General features: G+C 56.9%; 1 protein-coding gene across 1 annotated transcript in view; it reads right to left on the bottom strand.

Moving 5' to 3' along the window:
- Positions 1 to 2,454: 2,454 nt before the first annotated feature.
- ZNRF3 (zinc and ring finger 3) overlaps positions 2,455 to 17,368 on the bottom strand; it is a 45,930-nt gene continuing 31,016 nt past the window's right edge. The window contains exons 3-9 of the mRNA XM_044426192.1: positions 14,322 to 14,396; positions 14,006 to 14,137; positions 12,818 to 12,928; positions 11,053 to 11,220; positions 10,447 to 10,549; positions 8,460 to 10,175; positions 2,455 to 7,986 (exon numbers count right to left, since the gene is read on the bottom strand). Coding sequence (XP_044282127.1) covers positions 7,949 to 7,986; positions 8,460 to 10,175; positions 10,447 to 10,549; positions 11,053 to 11,220; positions 12,818 to 12,928; positions 14,006 to 14,137; positions 14,322 to 14,396 — 2,343 coding nt within the window. The 3' untranslated portion in view covers positions 2,455 to 7,948. The remainder of the gene's footprint in view (positions 7,987 to 8,459; positions 10,176 to 10,446; positions 10,550 to 11,052; positions 11,221 to 12,817; positions 12,929 to 14,005; positions 14,138 to 14,321; positions 14,397 to 17,368) is intronic.

The raw sequence follows: 17,368 nt of genomic DNA, 5'->3' as shown, positions 1-17,368 counted from the left end.
CCCCCCCCCCCCGCTCTCTTGGTCGGACACTAACAACATGGCGAGGGCCGAATCGCTGCCCTCGCCGGCTGGGGGAGCCTCACCCGGTCACCGCACTCAGGCCAGCCGGCCTGGCCCAGCAGGGAGAACTGGGGGCAGGAGGGACGGAGCCGGGGGGGGGGGCGAGGTGGGGGGGCAGCGAGCGGGCCGCTGCCAAGCCCGCTGTGCACGCCCTTATTGCGACGGGCCGGGTCAGGAAGCGTTGGAGAAACGTCCCGCCTGCGATTGGCCACGTCGGCACTGCCAAGCGGTCGGACCTTCCGGGGAAGAAGGGCAAAAAAGAGCCGCGCCTCCCCTTCTGGCGGCCATCTTAGGAGAGGCAAGGAATTGCCTCACGCTGGGGAGGGAAGTGACGACACAGGCGCCATCTTGTTCGTGGCTTCTTACAGGGAGTGTAGCCCTCCGCCATTTTAGTGGTGGCCGGCCTTGCAGAGGTGTTCCATAGACGTACGAAGGGGAAGAGGAGCCGCTCCTGCCCTGTGCACCTGCCTCCGGAACGCGATCTCCTCCTCCTGCTCGGCGTCTACTCGAAGTAGGGATTAGATTCTCCAGGCTTGGACTCGCAGCTGCCCTACTTCGCAGGGCTGTTGTGAGGATAGGGCCGGGAGAATGGGAATCGTGGGCGCTGCCTTGGAGTTAGGATTATCTCCAGGATCATTTTCACGTATGCTATCGTCAAGGGACAGAAGAGCCTGCCTTCTCCCTCCTCGGTTCTGATTCTTTTTTTCTCTTTTCCTTCTCCTGTACCATTAAAAACTGCTCAGAAGACAGGATGGCTGATGAGAGAAAAAGCTGGTGAAAGTCTTTTCTTTGTTAATCTTAATGGGGCTGGCGGGTGCAGCAGGCCACAGTTCTCGGCAGTGGCCACACGAGGGCACTCCAAGCTAGCAGCTTATGTCAAACCGGGGCTCTCGTCCAGAGGACTCCGTAATTCATGGCAGTGGCCACACGAGGGCACTCCAGGCCTGCCGCTGATGCCTCCGTCGCTGAGCATAGAGCCCGGCTGCACAAAGCCCCCCCCACACACAGACCGCACGCACAACTCCTGCTCACTTTACGGTCTGGTGCGTGTCATTTGTATCGAAGAGCAGTAAACCGTGGCTCTGTCGTCGCACCCCTCCCCTTTTGTAATATCAGCGGCGGAGCCCTTTCGCCCCTCCTGAGAAACGGGCTGGGCCTGGACTTGCGGCAGCACTTTGGATATGCCACAATCCGGCTCTACACTTTTATAGATCTACGCCTCTGTGGAGACAGGCCTCTCCCAAGATGGCTGACGGGTAAAAGCCCTTTCTCTGAAGCAAACTACTAACATTGCAAGGGCCGAAAGCGCATCACTTTTCCGCGCCGCAGAAGTCGCGGTTTTGATGTCACGTCCAGCATGGCTTTCTGAAGTCAACTGCCCTTCCTGCCTCTCCTGATATGGCCGCCCGAGGAAAGGAAAGGAAAGGAAAGGAAAGGAAAGGAAAGGAAAGGAAAGGAAAGGTGGGCGGCCAGGCGGGAAGGGTTGCTCGTCCCTCCCGCCTCTGAAGACGGGCAGGGGGTTCCGCTGCCCCCCTTGTCGTTCGCCCCCCCAGGCAGGTGTGGTCTGCCTTCTGCAGAATATCTCCCTCTCAGTGGCTCCCTTCAGTCCATCTGACTTCTGTGGCTGTGCTGGAAGTCACATCTGTATTACCAATTTACATTGTTTTCATAAGCAATGTTGCCCTAGAGAATTCTGGGAATTGTAGCTGTGGGCACCTCTGAGCATCCCGTCGGAGAGTCCCAGCTCCCTCCCCACCGCTTCACACGACTGGTTTCCAAGCTTCTCCTGCGGAGACAGAATCGGTGAGGCCGGGTCAGCTCAGCAGAGGGGGCAAAAGCAGGTCCCTGCATAAATACACGTGGCTCTCCGCCGACTGCTCACCCCCACCACAAAGCACCAGCAGTGCATGCGGGTTTTGCTTACCTTAGGGGCAAGAATTCAAGTTTGGCATGGACACCTTCTCCCACAGTTCCCATAACTGCCTCTTTGTCCATTAGGTCTTTCCTGTTGGTTAGAATGAAGTCAAGGACAGCCCTTCCTCTTGTTCCTTCCTCCATTTTCCATAGGAGAAAGTTCATGACATAAGTCATGAATTTTTCTTGGAGGAGCCGGTTTTAGAAACATTGTTGAATTAGAAAAGTAGGCAAGTTGGGAGATGAGTTAAGGTGGAATTGGGCAAACAAAGCAGTTACCTGGTGAACACTGATGAGACTTTAAAGGTACTTTTTTCCTTTTTGAAGCTGAAACATTTGAGGCTCCAAGGCTCTAGCAAGCAAAGTCTTCTCAAATGGTCAAGCTAGTCTTGAGCATGTCGGCTCCACAGGGATCATTTCAATGGGATTCATTTCGAGCAGTGACTTTGACCATCCTTCAACCCAGCAAAGGACAATGCCTTTCAAGTTAGACAATAAAACTGTATTTTTGTTTGTTTTAAACAGAAATTTGTACACTTTGTTACAAAACTGTAGAGAGCTACAACAATTTAAAATCACTTTTTGGTCAGCAAACATTGTAAAATCTTTGTGTGCAATTACTGTGTATTTACACGGCTTCTTGTTAGTGATTTTCAATTATTATTATTATTATTATTATTATTATTATTATTATTATTATTATTTTAGACAACATAACACACGCAACATAGGACATGGCTTAAGATAAATATATTAGTAAATAAATATTCTGAGAACATCTTTCCATAAATGAAATGTGCTGCTATTAATATACAGAATATACACAAGTTGTTTTCTAGCTTTAGAAACATTAAAAATGGTAATGGTAAGAAAGAGCCCTTTAACCATATTACAAATCTTTACAATAAATTTTATACAAACTGTGTTTTTAAGTGCTACAGAAGTTCAAATTTCATTTTTTTAAAAATAGTGCCTCACAAGCCCATCAAGATGGCAACAATTAAACAGGCCTTTTGCAGTAGAAAGGTCCCTTATACTGACCAAAACAAAACGTTCCTCTTGAATGGGCTCCAGACAGGGAAAAGCTGCAGACACATGCAATAGAAAGGCTGGTAAAACTGAAGCGCCACAGCAGGGCAGTGGGAGACAATCTTCCTGCTGAGGGTTGTTTGTTTTTAATGACGTGACCTGGTGCTTGGAGCACGCCTGGTAGCCTCTTCCTACCCTCCCTGCCACTAAGCTGCTAATTTAAGTGTAGAGATCAGTGGCTCATTCTGAAATAAGTTACTTTTACCTGTAATGGTAATTCTTGCAGTGTTATCTGTGCAGTCGCCCATTTCAGTTCTGCAGCTGTGCATTTTGGAAACCTCTAGAGCTTAGAAGAGCTTGCAGCTTCTGCCCTTGAGCAGGAAAACTGTGTGTCCCTCCAAGTGTCAAGGGCAGGGACGAACAGTGGGGAAGAAGGGAGGGCTCTGGGACTGCCGTGGACTCGGAGAACTGCACGTACGGGGAAGCCCATGAGTGTGGTTCTCTTCTCCATGCCGTCTGTACAGTCGCACACAAGGCAGACTGATGAACTCCGCAGGGGGTGCAGGCCCCAAAGGCCCTGCAGCGGAGGTCATATCCACAGGTGTGTTGCTCTGGCCCATCTCTGACACGGTCTCGGAGGCCTTGCAGGAGTGATGGCCGAGCCCTGCCACTCTGGCCAGAAGAGGCCCCACAGAGACGGCACTGATGTCATCATCAACAGGAGCTCTTTGAAGAGAGTTCCAGCACAGGTGAAGGGGAGCCTTACATTCTTAACTGAGCCTTGCAAAAGTAAGGATCAACGCACAAAGAGCATCGTGACAATACACAGCTGGAGACTCTCTTCACGGAGCATTCGCTTCCTTTCTGACATGCCACTACACATGCAGCATGAGCTTGCACTGGCTCTGCCCCACGGAGTCATGTGCTGCCAGTCCTCCGTAATGGGAAGGTGTCAGTGCACAAGCTGCGTCAGACAGAAAGACAGGGCAGGCCCAAGGACATCGCCCGTGGGTCAGGCCTCCCAAGGACCCTGGAGAAGAGGCATGGCACACAAGCAGCCCCTGAGGGGGAGCACTCCTACACAGGCCCTCCAAGGATCTGAGAGGGTGAGGGTTGGAGAGCCGTATACACGCCCCAATAGCAGTTACTATCATAATAGTAAAGGACCAAAGATGGAAAACGCGGTTCATCGGTGCCCATATTGCTGCAGCTCTGAACAAGGAATTCCCCACTCGGCCACGGCTGCATCGGCATGACGTTTGTCCCATCCCGTTCGCAAAAGTGGAAGAACAAAGGGAAGGCGTGGCAGCGACACGCATCATATCCCGAAATGAACGCGCTCTGCTGCGCACAGCAGCAGGCGATACTGGAAGCAAGGATGGCGTCCTCACTGAAAGGAGACCGGAGGAGGAAGCAGTGTTGGGGGTTCCGCCCCCCCGCCTCCCCCCCGCATCCATGCCACTCACAGGCGCACGCAGGAGGACTGGTCCAGACAACCAGCGTGAGCGCGCGTGCGCATGGAGGAGAGCCCTTCCCTGCTGCGACTCGCACGGGGCTGTTCCTCTGCTCTCGCTGGAACGAGGCCAGTCTGCGGGGGGCGGCCAGGAGCACCGAGGTGCCTAAAAAAGGCCGTGGGAAGTGATCCTCGTTCACCTTTGGGCACGGTGCTGTCCTGACCAGCCGCTGAGCGAGGCGTTCGCACAGACAAGTGACAAAGCTGGAGAACTGAGGGAGAAGAAATTGTGTGAAGAGACCATCTGCGAGCAAAGCAGGAAAGAGGTTCCCTGGGGAAGGAAGGGACCTGCAACAGCCCCGAGGACCGTCCAGGCCTGCTCCAGAGTACAGAAGGCAGGCAAGGTCGGGGTGAAAGGCCCTCATACCAAAAAGCTTTTCAAGCACTGGCAAGCACCGCAAAAGGCATTGTCACTTGAGTGGTGCGGAGGAGGAGGAATATGAAGCAGCAGCTCCAGGACTGACATCAGTGTCAACAAGGCAAGGACCCACGAGGCAGGGGCAGCCCAGCATTCGTGCTGGGCAGGCAGCTTCAGCGGCTGGGGCTCCTGGCCTCTGAGGCCTGCCCGATGAGAGCGACCCATCAGCACCTAAGCATACCACCGTCCAAGCCTTTTCCTTCAAACATTTGAGAATTGATTCCTGCTACGGTGATCTACTTGAGCAGCTAGCTGCTGGCCACACACCGTGAAGTATCCAATACCAGCCGAAAGTCCCAGGGTGGAAGCTTGCCCTTGAAATGCCAACTAATATGCTGACCAGACCTCCTTCAAATCAAGGCAAAGCGTTTTTTTCCTAACTGTTGTTCCGGGGTGTAAACCAGAGAAGGGCAGAGGGGTCAGAAACACCCAGGCTTAGAGCCAATTCAATGGACCATCATCCCAGAATAATGATGTGAGCTAAATGCAAAGCCTTGGGTGGGCCAAGCAACAGAGGAAGATGCCCCATGCAGTGCCTGAGCCGTGTCAAGATGAAGGCTGTGAACAAGGACTAGGAAAACGCCTTTGCGTGTCCCAGCTGCCATGACGTGGCCCATTCAGAACATCTGGTCAAGGAGCAGCTACCAAGCTCACAAGACATCCGTGTCCCTGCTCCCCAGCCTATGTGCACAGGGAAAAGTACCCACACAGAGGATGCGCGGCTCTCATGGGATGCTGGGTACCAAGCCCAGGGCAGTTTGCACTTAAGGGGCTGAGCTCCGGGGCCATCGAGGTCCTGAACATCCAGCAGGCAAATTGCTGGTACCAAGGCCGCAGCACTGGACTTGAGTCAGCTCTATGGGGCACCGGAGTGAGACACCAGATGTTTTCGGGTCATTCCTTCAGATGCTATGACAGGAGCACGTGGACCAGGCAAAGCAGATGGCTGAGCTGCTGGGAGTGACATGGCACCAGGCTGAAGGCATTTAATGCCCAGAGCCAGAGAGCCTGGCACCAAATGAAGGCGTATCTTCTGAAGAAAATTTAGGTAGTGCGCATGGACGGGGCACCGCATATGGTCCGCAAACTTCCTCTTTTGGGTCTTTTGATTTTAATTCCAAGTTAAATGCCAATGAAGGTGTTTCTAATGTATGCATACTGTTTGCAGTATAATAGCAGGTGAAACACTGCTAAAGCTCTAAAGAGTTCTTTGTCATGCTATTTAAGCTCAAACAGGAGCTGAGGAGAGCAGCTTGCCTGGCCCTTCAGACACGAGGCAGTGGAGGGGACTCCTGCTCGAAAGCAGAGGGCAAGCGCTGCAACGGCGCTCTTGGCAGCGCAGAAGTCATGCGTGGAACTGCACAGACATCACAGAGGGCACGACGAGGCACATGGGCAAACCATTTCTGTGTGTGATCTGGTAACAGTGAAATGTAAGAGAGATAAAAATATTGGGGCCTTTCCATTGTTCTCTTGGACTGGTCAGGAGTTACTTTAAACTGTTCAGGAGGCCTTCCCTTGTTCATGCACGGGACACAAAGTGTTTAGACCCTTTTCTCATGGCGTGGGGAAGAGATCTAGGCACATTATATTTTAAAACACAAAACAAACAATCTTTTCCCCTTGGTACACATTTTGGGCATGGAATAGCCAAATGTCCGGTACAGACATGAAGAAGACAGAACACCGCCTGAGTTACATGTACCCACAGACACCGAAGTGTGCATTTGCCTGGTCTTGACCACACAGAAGAGGTCGCCAAAGAGCAGAAAGTAATACAGGAGACAACATGGTTCTTTTCTTCCATTAAATTAACCATTGAAATGAACTAAGCGAACAATCCGCTGTTGCCGAATGAGTCATCCTTTTTGTCCGCCCTACTGTTTTTGGCTTCTGCTCTGGGGTTTCCCACTTTGTTGGTTCCACACAGAAGAGGTGCCATCTGGAATTGTGCAACCATGCCCTGTGGCAGCCAGAAGCCACTGACCAGGTGTGGACACCACTCCACGGTTCATTGTGGGTTATTTAACCCATGATAAGCTGCTGGACTCAGGAGCACCAAGCTGTGCATGCAATTCCTGCTTTTTTAGAGGAGAGTGTCCCAGAGGAAATCAGGCAAACCAGGTGAATGGAGGCCAGGCAAGAGTTAAACAACCTTGGCATTACCCTGAAACCAAACCATGAGCCCCGCACATGCAACAGCCTCTCCATGAATTCAATAACCCACAGTGGACTGCCGTGTTGTGCAAACAGTGTGATTGTTTCCACAGGAAACAGTAAGTGGAAATGACAACATGCATTGATGCTAAAATGACAAGAAGGGATTGGCCTGCCCGGGAGCACGAAGGCAGGCCAAGAAGGCACAGGGCCCTGGACAAGTCAGCAGCGACCAGAAGGTGGTGCTTCGGTCCAGCATCTGTCCAAGCACACGGCCGAAGAGCCTCGGGCATATTTCATGCCCCGTAATGTTTCCTCCTCTTCTTCCAGTGGAGCCCCTGAAACTATTCGCACTTAGGCAGCCTTTATCCTCCAAGACATTCTGCCTCCCCAGATCTCAAGGGAACGAACCCGGCTGCGAGCAGGTGAGGCTATCCACAAAGCTGCCCCACGCGGCGCTCATCCCTGCCCTCGCCCCCACGGCATTTGGACTTAGCGCAAGAAGGAAAGGCCATGTGCCAGGACTCGGGCGGCTCACTGCCACCCCCCTTTGGACACGTCTCGCTTCAAGGTGCTAGTTGCTTTTTAAGGCAGGCCGGGCCTCCCCACGTGGGAGGGCCGTCTCTGTCCACAGTGTACCTCGGTTGTTTCGGACAGGCCCCTTGCCCGGCGGCGGCAGCAGCAGCAATGGCAGTGGTGGCTGTGCTGTGGCTCTCCACGAACACGCCGGGTCCCGGGAAGCCATGTGGGGCTGAAGCCGCCCCACCCTGCCCCGGGAACCACTTCCGCGGGTTCGCCGCGGCCAAAGACGATCTTGCAGTCCAGCTGAGGGTGGGAGGCACCTCCTCCTCCTCCTGTCAGTCCCCAGCCTGTCCCTGCACCGCCGAAGAGCAACCTGGAGGGAGAGAAGGCCGGTCAAGAGAGGCAGGGCAGCCACCCAAGTGCAGAAGCGAGGCCCGGAGGCCCGTGCTCGGCTGTGAGCATGGCAGCACGACTCCGCCTGAGACTCCGCCGGTGCCCCTGCCTGCCACTGCCCTTCCTGCCACCGGCACTGGGAGCGGAACCAGCTGGGGAAGGCAAGCAGGGCCGCCTGCAGCCCTGGCAGCTCCTCCCCCTCCTCGCCACCCCCGTTACAGCTCGGGCTTCGCCTCAGAGCCGGCCCCACATGCCACGTTTGCAGGAAGGCCCAGCAGGGCTCGGGGGCCCGCTCTGGCCATGGGACGGGGGCACACGCAGAGTCCTCCCTCAGCCTTGCCGCCTGAGGCCAGGGCAAGAGAGGCGAAGAGGCGTGCGTACGGTCCTTTTCTCCTGCTACTGAGGCCCTCCCCGCATCCCCCAGACACTGTGTGGGCTGGGCGGCCGACTTACCCATGGTCTGGGGCCCGGCTGCCGCCATCGCCACTGTCACCTCGGGGCAGGTAAGGGCAGGGCTGGCAAAGAGCCCCGGGGCTTCCTCCCGCAGGGGTGCTGGCCGGCAGCGCCACTCTGGCCGTTCCTGTGGCTCACGGCGGGCCTCTCCCGGAGGGAGGTGGAGCTGGCCTGCATCTGCCGTGCCGCCCGGCCCCCCCCAAGGGCTGCCGCCCCCTCCGTGGCAATCCAAGGGCAGGGTGAGCTCGCAGTCTCGGTCCTCGGGAATGATAGCGATGCGCTGGCCTCGGTCGCAGACGCCCACGAAGCAGCCGGGCAAGGGGTCCTCTGCGCAGGCGTACCGCACGTCCACGGCGCAGTCCTCCACGAGGCAGCCCGGCTGTGCGGGGCCACCCCCGCTGGCCACCTGCTTCTCTTCATAGAAGCAGCAGGACAGGGCCTCGCACGTCCCCCCCTCGGTCCGAATCCTGTGCAGGCCCATATTCCTCCGTGCCGGGGGGTCCGGCCCGGGGCCCCGCCCTGTCCAGAGCGGCGGGCCGAGGAGGAGTGCGCCGCATTCGGCCACCCTGCTGAGGGGCTCCCGGCTCGGCGCATGCGGAGCCTCCAGACGGCAGGCGCACGCTTGCTCCCGAGGCCCCCTGCAGGCTTGGCTGGCTTCCCCGACCCCCCTGGGAAGGGCGTCCAAGCCTGCCCCCCCCTCGGAGACCAGGCCAAGGGCCTCCTTGTGCTCCAGTGAGGAGCTGCTGCTGTAGTTCATCTCCAAGCTGTAGTTCGAGAGCTGGTCCCCCGCCATGGACAGCAGGACGGGCCGGCCTTCCCCGGCTGCGGGGCTGGGAGTGTGAGGGCCCTCCAGGAGCAGCACTGCCCCCCGGCCTGCCCCGCCAGCCTCGGCCCCCTGGCAGGGGCTCTTGCTGCGGTAGACGAAGGGGTCGTAGTCGCTGCTCAGCGAGCTCCGGAAGGTGGAGCAGCTCCCGTAGACGCCCTGGTTGCTGACCTCCGTGCAGTCCACCATGGAGTCGCTGGAGGAGCAGCGGCACTGGGCCGAGCTGCCGCTGCCGCTGCTGCCGCTGCTGCTGCTGTCGCTGCCGGGGCCGTCAGCCAGGTAGCCGCTGCAGATGGAACGGTGGCCGTGGTAGCAGCTGAAGCTAGAGTTGCTGCCACTCTCCAGGCGGGAGGACGGCGCCACGTGGACCGTGGGGGTGAACAGTCTGCTGCCGCCGCTGCTGCCGCCCCCGCCTGCAGGCTGGAAGGCATGGGAGGGGCCCTTGGCAGCCATGCTCAGCGGAAGCGGCCCGCCCTGCTCGGGGTAGCTCAGGCCTTGGAAGTAGTAGTGCTGGAACATGGCCTCGTACTGGGAGAAGCAAGCCGGCTTGGAGAAGGGGTGGCCGCCCCCGAACTTCGGCCTCCGGAAGGGGTGGGCTGCGGGGTAAGCCCGGTGCTCCATGGCACAGGGGTGCGCGGTTAAGCCGTGGTCCAGGTGGAGGGGCTGGCAGCTGCGGATGAAGGCGGGTGTCTCCCGGTGGCGGTCCACCGTCAAGACTGTGATGGGGTTCCCATGGGGATCCATGCTGGTTCGCGTAGGGTAGGTGGTGACCTGGCTGGCCCTGTGCACGCGGCCAGGATAGTGGACCGGCAGGATCACGCGCTGCTGCTGGCGGCTGCGTAGCTGGCTGGCCATTTCTTCGCAGCCCTGGCTCAGCGCCCCCTTCTTTTGCTCTGTGCCAGGAAACAGATCCCACGCGAGGAAGCTCAGCCAAGGGGAGAGGCTGGGTGGCTGGGCTGCCACAGGCTCCCAAGGGAAGCCCTCCCCACCCCGAGAGGCATCTGCCCTCTCAATCCATGACGAATCCCCCCACTGAGGATCCCACAGAAGCAGAGAACGTGCTTTGGAGCTGCACAAATGCCTCCTCGCCTAGACCTTTAGGCTGTGGGCAGAGACCACATGCAGACCCACAACCCCCACAAGTGCTCCTGGCACCAGACCTACCGATGATGTTGTGGCGGCAATGCGGGCAGGTGTGATGCTGCAAAAGCCACGGGTCTACACATCTCCTGTGGAACCGGTGAGTGCAGGGAATCACGCGCAGCTCCTGTGGAGGGACAACCGCAGCTGGAGGGACTGCCGCAGGCCAGGGACTGTCGCCCGCCTTCTCAGCACGGCTGGCCACAGGCTTCCCTGGGCAGTGCTGCCCAAAGCCCCTGCTCAGCCCGGCTGGCTGCTGCCTCTTCTCACGCCCTCTCAGGCCAGGAAGCCGCACCTGCTGCTGCCCAGCCACAGACCGGCAGAGTGGCCAGGGACTCTGCACACCACATGGTGTCCCCACGCCTACGCAGATGGATTCCCTGCAGCCAGCACAAACTGGCCCCTGAGAAGCAGCAGATTGCAGACGGAGTCCTCCCACAAGGAGGCCGGGGCGCAAGCAGCACCACGCTGGGCACTCTCACAAAAGGAACACGGGAAACGTGTAAGGAGGAAATGAGGGTGCTGCAGCTCACCAGCGGCAGACCTGCAAGAGGGGCCATTCTCCTGTGCACTTGCAACCTGCCCTGATGAGTGGCAGTTCCCTCCCCAGCAGGGACCCCCCCAGCTCACCTCCCCATCAATGTACTTCTCCAAACAAATGGCACAGTCCGAGGTGGAGCTGCTGCCGAGGGTGTCCAGGGCACTGCAGCTGCCTTCACAGGAGCTTTTCAGCTTGGACTTGAACTTCCGGGTCTCCATCTTCTCCAGGGCCTGCACAGCGAGCCGATTCATGGAATTCTGCAGAATGAGGGACAACGAGGCCTTTTGCTGGAGGGCAGAAACCTTTCCTGCCCATTCGGAGGCTGGCACCGGCAAGAAAGTGGGATTCGGCTCACAGGGGGAATGGTGATCCTAAGGGCTCGGTGCATGGCTGTGTCGGGACTAAGTGGTCAAAACTCGTGGGGGGACCCAGTTTGGGGCTGGGTGAGCAACTGAGCTGCAGGCAGCAGAAGCACCACGCTCTCCCCCTGCTCGCCCCACGAAGCAGCGGTGGCACACGGAAGGATCACCCACACCAGCACTTCCTGAACGTTTTTGGTCATGGAACCTTTCCGAAGACTTTTTCCCCGTGGAACCGAAATCTATCGCTGATCTTTCCTGAGCACTGTGAACCCACAATGCTCTTCGTTCTCTCACCTGCTCCTCTTGCCTGTGTGCTTTGCATTACATGGTAGGTTTGGAAAAGAAAACATTTTAAACGTAACGAATGAATAAAGTGGTTATATGGTAGTAACTCAAATGAATTCTTTCAGTTATTCCCAACACTATGCAAGAGCCCAAGGAGCCAAATGACCTGATGCATTTTCCTTGTTCGCTGACAAAGAGGTGGCCTCATCTTAAAAGCCATTTTAAATTTGAGTTTGGAGATTTTTGGCAGAGCTCCTATGAGGCTTTTGTGGAACCCCAGGATTTCGTGGAACACAGTGTGGGGGCTGCTGATGCATGCCCTGCGGCTTGCATGGGCTTGGTGGCACCAGCCCAGCTGTGCACTCAGCTGCCTCCAAGGCGAAGTGTGGCGAGGCAGCTTGTGACAGAGGCATGAGTACGTGATGCCACCATCCTGAAAGAGGTTCCAAAAGTGATGGTTGCTTGTACCAGTGTTGCCATAGGCCTACATATATGAAGCAGACTTAGCCAGCGCGTGCAGATGGCTGATCAAGTTCCAGAAGAAAATTACTCAGCCATACCAGACCACCAGCACTGATTCTTCAGCCCCTCCTCAGTTTGAAACCCAAGGAGATAAGGTTCTTCATAGAGCTCTGCTGTGGTCACCCTGGTTGCCTTGGGCAACTGCTGGCCCAGCTCAATAGCATGAGGCTACTGACAGCCCTGGCTGGCCAGCGGTGAAGCCCAGACCTCCTGCAAGCTCTCCTATGGCCTTGCCCACCTCCGCTGTCCCTCCTGCGCTCGCAGCGTACTCCCTGCTGCAGAGCCACTTGGCGCTCTGGACGCCTCCTGACTGCTCAGCTCGGCGGCAGCCATGGGAACAATTCCCCCTGAGAAGAAGGGTGTGAGCAAACATGGACAACCCCCAGCTCCCCTCAACTGGAATTGAATTGTCCAGTGTAGTGCGTCAAGAAATTCAGTCTCGGCCATGGGTGAAGGTAGAAAACGTATTAGTGCCCGCTTCCACAAAGAAGATTTAAACGAAAAGGGGGGTTAAAATTTTGGACATGAACCACCACTGCTAAAGAACACACTTCTCAAAAGGTCTTCCAAAGCTGCAGCAGGATTAGCCAGAAAGCTTCCTGCAAGGTGTCCAAGACCAAAAATGGTTCTTCTCCACAGGATGCATTTCCCCTTCCCAGAAGTACAGCGATCGACTCTTTCTTACCTGACTGCGGCGCTGCTTCAGTTTTATCTTGACAAGAAGAATGAGGCAAACGAGAGAGACCACCACAAAGAAGGCCAGGAAAATCCCCATGTCGAAGTACTCGGTGGGTTGCTTTGGAGCAAAAGAGACGGGGCAAGCAGAGACAGCGTTGGCTTTTTTCCAGCTCAGTGACATACAGCTGATCATTACATGAGCAGGCGGGGACTTTTAAGTTGGCCAGATGTGGATAAGAGAAGGCAAGATGGGCACAGTGCAGGAATCTCGCACGCACGCACGCACGCACCCCTTGGTCCCTTGAGGCTTCAGCTTTTGCTAGAAGTCCCTTCCAGCTTCCTTAAATGCACCAGTGCTTCCCATTCCTCTGGCAAGCACCAAACGCCACATGCACGTTAACTGTTAGGCCCTGGCTCTCCCGCTAGTGAGCCAGCGTCCATGACAGCATAAGAAGCCTTGCTTGTACTTTCACTCCTGGCAGAAGTGCTCACTTAATGCTCAGGATCAGGGCAAAGACATCACTCTGAAGCAGAGGCCGTGCTTTGCACACAGACACTCCTGGGTTGGGTCCTCAGCCTCTCCAAGCAAGGCTAGGAAGACTCCCACCTCCAAACCGCAGAGAGCCCATGCTGGTCGGCACACACTGAGGAAGGCAAACTAGAGGGCTCGATCGTCTGATCCAGGACAGGGCGGCTTCCTACATCCCTCCTCTCCGCATTCCCCAATCTTCTGATGGCATGGACCCACCAGACTCCCCCACATGCATTCTGCCTCCAGCAGCTGCTGGCCCTCACGGTATCCACCGCAAGTAACGGCCGCCTCGTTGGGAATCCAGAATCAAGGCCTCCCTGTTTCTGGTGCCATCGCCAGCATGGTGCTGTGGAGCAGCTGCCCTGCTTTGATTAGGCTCTTATTAAAAACAGTAATGGAGTACTGGAAGACACCGTCCCCGCCCAGCGGTGCCATTCGGCATTGGCCAAAGGCCGTCGGGTGGAACCTTCTTGGTCTAGTGCTCTCTGGCCAAGATCTGTCAGGAACTTCCGCTTTATCACAGGGACCCCCGGTGACCCCGCAGAGGCACTTGCACTCAGCATCCTTTGCAGCCCAAAGGGAGGCTCCCTACATTCTTCTCACATCTTACAGCAATACAGTTCTGGCACACCGAAAGCACCCTGCATCACCCAAAGGTCTCACCGGTGGAGGCCGGTGCTGGATCCTGGCCCGGGCAACCTTTTGCTTGTTAACTATGTTCATCAGCTTGACTGCATCTGCCCCCTTCACATACACAACTGGCCTTTTCAGAGGGTCTTCTAAGCCCTGGTTCAACTACAAGACAAGGAGCAAAAGTCAATAAATTCCACCCCCGATCAGCTCTCTCTGGGTGAGGAGACCAAGGCCGGGCTGCCCAGAGAGAAATGCAGCCCTCCCTGTTCCAGCATCATCCAGGGAGGAAGGGGCAGCTGTGCAAATACTGACGGCTCTCCCCCGCCCCTGAAACCACACCGGGTACCTGATCGATGGCATCGGGGTTCTCGGAGACGTCGAAGATGACTGCCGTGGCTCCTCTTTGCACTGCCCGCTTGGCCTGCAAGAAGGTGGTGGAGAGAAAAGGACAGGTCACCTCCTTGTCACACCTCCCTCTCACCCAGCAGGCCTGGCAGGGCCGCCCCACATCCCGTTGCCGGGGGGGTGGGGGGAGGTCTGAGCAGGCTCCTTAAGGGTTAGCAGAAGGCAAGGGGAGAAGGAAGGGTAACAGACCAGAAAGACGACAGTCAGAAACAGGCGGTAGCCAGTCCGTGACTTCTACAGACAGTCGCTCCACACAGCAAGCCCATGTAGCCTCTCAGCCAAACACGCAGGCAGCTTTCCGCTCCCCTGATGCTGCCACTGCGCCTGTCGGCCAGGGCCACCCTCGAGCTGACTGTGGTGCAGCGGGGAGGACGGGTCCTTGGTCACCTTCTGCCAAACCTTCTTTGGACCAGTGGCTCTGTTAGCCCGTCCCTCCTTAGTAAATGCCCCCCACCCGAACCCTAACTCTTGAAAGGGAAAGCAGCCCCTGGCCGGCTCCTCTTCAAACAAGCTACGGCAGGGCACTTTCTCCAGCACGCTGTCTTCACTGGCCCAGCCAACCGCTGCGGGACTGAAGAGGCAGAAACCCTTGGGCTGAAAGGGGTCCTCCATTTATGGTCTGGCAACCAGGAATCCAATACCAATTGGCGGACTCTGCCTCCCCCTCTGGTTTGGGCCATTGTCAAATCTTGTGGCAGCAAGTTCTACAAGCTCACTGTGAGAGAAAGAACTGTCTTCGGTCTCTTAAAAGCTTATTAGCCATTAACTACACTGCGAAGGACCATGCACAGTTCCATCATGGTGCTCCCACAGGAACACATTCACCAGTATCAGAAAGTCCTGAAGGAGGATCCCGCCAAAGGCCGTGAACCCACTAATCTGCTGGCACAGCAGCCCGCCGGGCACCCCAGCAGGGAATCCATAAGCAGAATGTGGCAGCAGCTGCACCCTCCCACCCATGTTCCCCAGCAACTGGTGCACTTAGGCATGCTGATCCTGAGGGCAGCGCTCAGCCATAGGGAGCAGCAGCCATGGGCAGCCTCCTCTTCCTCCACGAATCCGGCAAATTCCCCTTTAAAGCCATCCAAGTTGCTGGCCATCATGGCAGCCCAGGTAGCCAATTCTGCAGCGTAAGCACACGCCGTGTGAAGAGGTCCTCCCGTTGGTCTGTCCTGCATCACTCAAGCACCAGCTGCATGGGATGGGCCTGCGGGTTCTAGAACGGTGAACAGGGCAAGGCCTCTCTCGCATCACTTGCATCAGATGCACAATACACACCCGGTGCGCCTTGGCAATGTCCTGCTTACTGGCCCCCTTTCGCAATCAAAATGCCCCTGCGGGCTTCTCTTGTCAGGGCAATTTCCCTTGGAGACTTGCTCTGGCGCCTGAGGGATGGGATTATCCTCTTCTGCTCATTTCCCAGCTCTGCAACATCCCCCCTGAGAGGAGAACTGGACACTGCATCCCCACGCAGATGCCCAGATCGAGTGGGGCTGGCCGGTCCGGCTGCCTGGGTCTGGGGCGCCCTGCTCCCTCTCCGCACCGCCAGGGTCCAGTCATGCGCGCCAGGCTGGGAGCCATGCCACGGCCTGCTCTGCTCAGCGTCTTGCCACGGGGAAGAACAGGGGCGACGCTTCTTCCGAGTCCCCGGCACCGGAGTGGGGGGGGGGGCTCACAGCAGCAGAACCAGGCGCCTGCAGGAGTGCAGGCAGGCGGTGGGGCTTGCGCAGGCGGGCACGGGAACCGGGGCGCCACTCCGGCATTCCGCAGTGCTCCGTTCTCCAGAGCTTCGCTGCAACTTGGCCTGACCTTCCAGGTTTCCCTGGCAGGAGATCAAAGCGGAGAAGCCACAAACACACCACAGAATGCAAACTCCCCCTCTCCCTTTTGCTCCCATTTCCTCCTCCTCCTGGCTCTGCTCTCAGACTCGCTTTGAAGCAGCAGCGGCAGCAGCACAGGCAGCGACGGGCTGCAGCAGCGAGCCAGCCCAGCGCTGCTCCTTCCCAGGCTTCCCCTCCCCTCCCCGCCATGCAGCTTGGCTCGGGAAGGCTCTCCAGTGCGGAGGGAGGGAGGGAGGGAGGGGCTGGAGAGCATCTGCACAGGTGGCTGCCTGCCTGCCCCACCACAAGAAGGAAGATGGGGAGAGAACTCCCTCCCTTCTCTGCAGGATAATTAAAGTCATTAAGCCTTTGAAAGTTTCCTCTGTTCCACTGACTCACAACTTTCCTCCTTCCTCCAGCTTCCTCCACAGTGCCAGGAAGGGAACAAAAGGGGCAAGGACAGGAACCACTCGCCCTGGGGTTGCACCAGCCCACGCGGCTGCAGGAACATGGGGCCTGCGGTACTTCCAGAGCTCCAAGTGGGCCTGGAGGGCGAGGCTGCCGGCGGCAAACTGTGCCTGCTACAGAAGGGCCAGGGGAGCATCCTGCATCCGGCTCTGCCAGAACACAGGGCAGTCAAGAGTCCCAAGAGCCAGCTCGGGGCAGAGCCTTGGACCTATACGCATCACGTGGCTGGCCCCGGGGTCAAGAAGAGCCACAGCCAGCTAGGTTTGCTTTCAGCATTTCTCATCTGTCATCCTACACAAATGTATTCAGGGTGGCAAAGAACAGTGGAGCTAAGATATAATCAAACATTTCATCTAAATTGTCTGAAGCACAGAATGACTGTTGCAAGAGCTGCAGCCGAGACCCCGCTTCTGGCCAGGGCTTCTGCTGCTTGCCTGGCGATGCTCTCGCAGGAGGCTCTGGGCTGTTCAAAGGAAGAGAAGCCACACACCCACATCTCTGGCGGAACGATACAGTGCCCACTGCAAGGCACAAGCACACAAGAAGCAGCCCTTCCCACACAGAGCCTGAAAAAGCCTCCCAAGGTGGGAGCACGTTACCACTTAGTTTTCCTTTATACCCCTAGCCCTCAAGATAAGAGTCCATGAATGGTCTTCAATTCCAGCTTCCTGCGATGGTTTTACACTATGACAAAGGTACC

Source organism: Varanus komodoensis, unplaced genomic scaffold, assembly GCF_004798865.1.
Source record: "Varanus komodoensis strain SLA01 unplaced genomic scaffold, ASM479886v1 scaffold165, whole genome shotgun sequence".
Classification (NCBI taxonomy): Eukaryota; Metazoa; Chordata; class Lepidosauria; order Squamata; family Varanidae; genus Varanus; species Varanus komodoensis.
Note: the sequence above shows the minus strand (reverse complement) of the source record. Positions and strands in the feature narration are given on the sequence as shown.